The sequence below is a fragment of the Olea europaea genome, chromosome 22 (assembly GCF_002742605.1).
Source record: "Olea europaea var. sylvestris chromosome 22, O_europaea_v1, whole genome shotgun sequence".
NCBI classification, from domain to species: Eukaryota; Viridiplantae; Streptophyta; class Magnoliopsida; order Lamiales; family Oleaceae; genus Olea; species Olea europaea.
Window position 1 is genome coordinate 8,636,806 of NC_036258.1, and position 3,424 is coordinate 8,640,229.

The following is a 3,424-nucleotide window of genomic DNA, read 5'->3' on the forward strand; positions in this document are numbered from 1 at the left end:
TGGAAAATAAACTTCTTGGCGGTGGCGGCAGTCGGTGAAATTTCTGGTGTTAGGTCAACCGTATCAAGGGAAGAAAATAACATGGCTATGTCGTCTGAGGAATCTTGTTCATATCCAGAGGAGTCTGAGTTGGAGTTAGGCCTTGGCCTGAGTCTTGGTGGTGGCGGTGCAAATTCTAAGACTAAGCCTTCGCCGGCGGCAGTGGAGGCTGCGATGGCGGGTCATTGGGGTCAATATGCTAGAATCTTGACGGCTAAAGATTTTCGCTCTGTGGTTTCTCCTAAAGAATGTTCATCTTCTTCATCTTCATCTTCTTCTATGACAAAAACTAATAATAATCCTTCCTGTGGGGTCAAAAGAACTGCTGAACCTTCTTCGCCACCTGGCCGGTCTGGCGCAAGGTAATAACATAATCTTTTTTATCTGATTTTGTGAATATTGAGGTTTTTGGGTTCACAATTTCGGCTAATGGAATATGTGTTATATGATTTATGGAGTTTTTGGAATTCCTATTTTTTATTTGGATTTTATGTTATCCCCTCTAAATTTGCTGTTCTATTGTACATGCTATTGATTCTTGAGGAATCTGATACCTGAAAAAAAGAAACTTGCTTATATTTTTCATAAAAGGTCGAGAGCCAAGATAAATGAGGGTAATAGTAGGTTGATAATTGATATAAAACTTTGTAAATCCGAATCTGTGAAACAGAATTCATGTAAACAAGCTTAGTTTGTTTTCTGTACATTTATATCTCCATATCACTAAACTAAGGCACGCCAAAAGCAAATTCAAATCAAGGAAGGTTGATTTCATCTTAAAGTGCTAAGAATTTGTTGTGTACCTATTAATTGAAATAAATTCAAGAACTTAAGAGATCTCTTTAATATTAGCCATCCCCCAGTTCATCAATCTTTACAAGAGCTCTTTAATTGACGCTGAGTATTAGATTTGTTAAACCTTTATTCTATTTGAACCATGCTACTGTGCCAGAATAACTGTCATATTTGTTGACAAAATGCTACACAGCACTCTATTATTGGACTGTTTAAAACACAGTCATCTTTTCCATCAAAACACCATGACACCTAGGATTGTTCTGGCAAAGTGGTTTACCTCTTTCTATTTAATTGTATTCACTTTCCTTATCTCGTAACAGCCCCTGAGATTTCCGGATTACTGATGGGGCAACAGCTTTGGAAACTAACGAATACATAATTTAGTAACTGAATCTAATTATATAAATGTCACAGTCATTGCTAATCATGTCAATATTGTTTTTATTTGCTCGACCAATTTTATAAAAGCAGCCAGGTTGTTGGATGGCCTCCTTTAAGAAATTACAGAATACAAAGCTTGGTAAACAATGCAAAATCACCAAAGACTGAAGAAATTACCCCGGCCATTGATAAATGTAAAAACAAGACTACTATTGTGGACAAGACAAATTGTGGCAGCAACTTGAACAGAAATGTTGCTAAGGAAAAAGGGCTTCTCAAAACTTCCTTGTTCGTGAAGGTGAACATGGACAGGATCCCAATTGGAAGAAAAGTAGATCTGAGTGCCCATAGCTGCTACGAGACTTTATCTCAAACATTGGATGACATGTTTAAACTAAGTGCAGTAGTTGGTGCAAGACGTAAGTTCCTATTTTCCATTTAATATAGAGCTAATATTGGGGAGAATCACCGTAAATCTGTGTTCACTTTTCGTGTTTCTGATTTTCGTATTGCTTATAGTTACTTTCGTAATTGGGACTAGAACTTAATGCATAACATTATAGTTTCACTTTTACATCCTTTCAATTTGTGAAGAGCTTTGCGAAACAATGTGTTTGTGAAACCTGCTATTGGTCCCATGCTACCCACCCTCAGGTCCTGCATTAGCCCTCCCTGACATTTGTTTATTTAAATTTGGAATACTCCAAAGAAAAGAAAAAATATTGAACTCTTCCAAGCTGATGTGTGGATTAAAGGTTTAGTCTTCCTTAACTAATGCGAAACTCATAATCATTATTCTTTCGGGTGCTTAAAGTATCCATGCTTACTGTGAACTACATTGCTCCTTAACCGATTCTGATGCTTTGTTGAACATTAGGTTCAAATGCAGAGGAGCAAGTTATAAAGACAAGACGTTCAAGATTACTGAATGGTTCGTCTGAGTTTGTGCTCACCTATGAAGACAAAGAAGGAGACTGGATGCTCGTTGGAGATGTTCCTTGGGAGTATGTCCCTTTGACTTCACATGATAAATAATTTCTGACTGATATTCTGCATCTCTATGGCCAGTTAATGTCCTTGTGAAAAACATTAAAATAGAAGGAATAATTTAATATTGATATCATTAAATTTAACGTTTTCTCTATATCTTGTTTATAGTTTCTAATGAATGTCATCGTGTTTATATTGACAATACCATGGCTACTGTGAAATTATCAGGATGTTTCTTATCTCGGTGAAGAGGCTTAGAATCATGAGGACAGTTGAGGCTAATGGATTTGGTAAGTGTACACTAGCTTATGCTCTCTCATGTTTATAAGTTCACTTTAAGCCACCCTAAACATGTGACTAACAGCGTAAGCTTATAACTGAGGTTATTCAACAATTTCTTCATGCCTCTTATATGTCTCTTCTTGATTGCAGCCCCAAGATCTAATGAAAGGAACCGGATACAGTCGATGGCACCAATATAAATTATGTTCCAAATCTTGTCAAGCAGAACGAAGAACAGAAAGATAAATGGAGATACTGTGTGGTTGAAGAATTTTGTTGAGGCAACTATCGGTTTTGGTCGTCTTTGCTTGTATGATTTTGGTCACTTCTTTTTCGTGCTATACACTTTCCACACATCATATACACGCCACTCTCTGGGGAAGTCTTTTGGTATACAAAACACAAGTGCTAGTTTTTCGTGTCATATGGATACACAGTCTGCACTGGAAGTCATTGTAACTATGGGAGTTTCTGCTGGTTTTGTTCTGATTTCTCCGCACCCACAAACTGTTGATCTTATCTTTGTTAATGAAAGAATACATGTGCATGGTTTTTGTACACGAGCCTGTCAGGATGGCGCCATTACGTTATATTATTTGTTAAACTTCTATTCCTTGATATACACCTTAGCTCAATAATTTTGCATATATGAGAAGAATTACTGTGTTATTTGCAAGAGAAAGCCTCTCTCCAAGGAGGCAAAAGATTTCTGAACCTATTAAACAAAAACTAGGTACAAAAGGACCATTCATGTGTGACAACCCCCACATACCCCCCGGACAACCAGGGGATTGTTTAAGTGGCTTAAGCCATCAAAAACTCAAAAATAATGATGGCCTGGAAGGAAAGCAGAATTTGTTCTTACAGAAGGCCGTTTACAGGTGATGTGATAAATACTGGCCAATTTTTGTTAGTAGAATTTCCTCCATTGTTG

General features: G+C 37.1%; 1 protein-coding gene across 1 annotated transcript; it reads left to right on the plus strand.

The window, feature by feature from the left end:
• Positions 1–3,050, plus strand: LOC111371612 (auxin-responsive protein IAA13-like; the record flags this gene model as incomplete). The annotated part of the gene is made up of 5 exons (XM_022993680.1): positions 1–401; positions 1,309–1,637; positions 2,096–2,222; positions 2,437–2,498; positions 2,641–3,050. Coding segments are annotated over 5 exons (969 nt in total), but the record flags the coding sequence as incomplete, so codon positions are not given.
• Between the last annotated feature and the right edge of the window lie 374 nt (positions 3,051–3,424).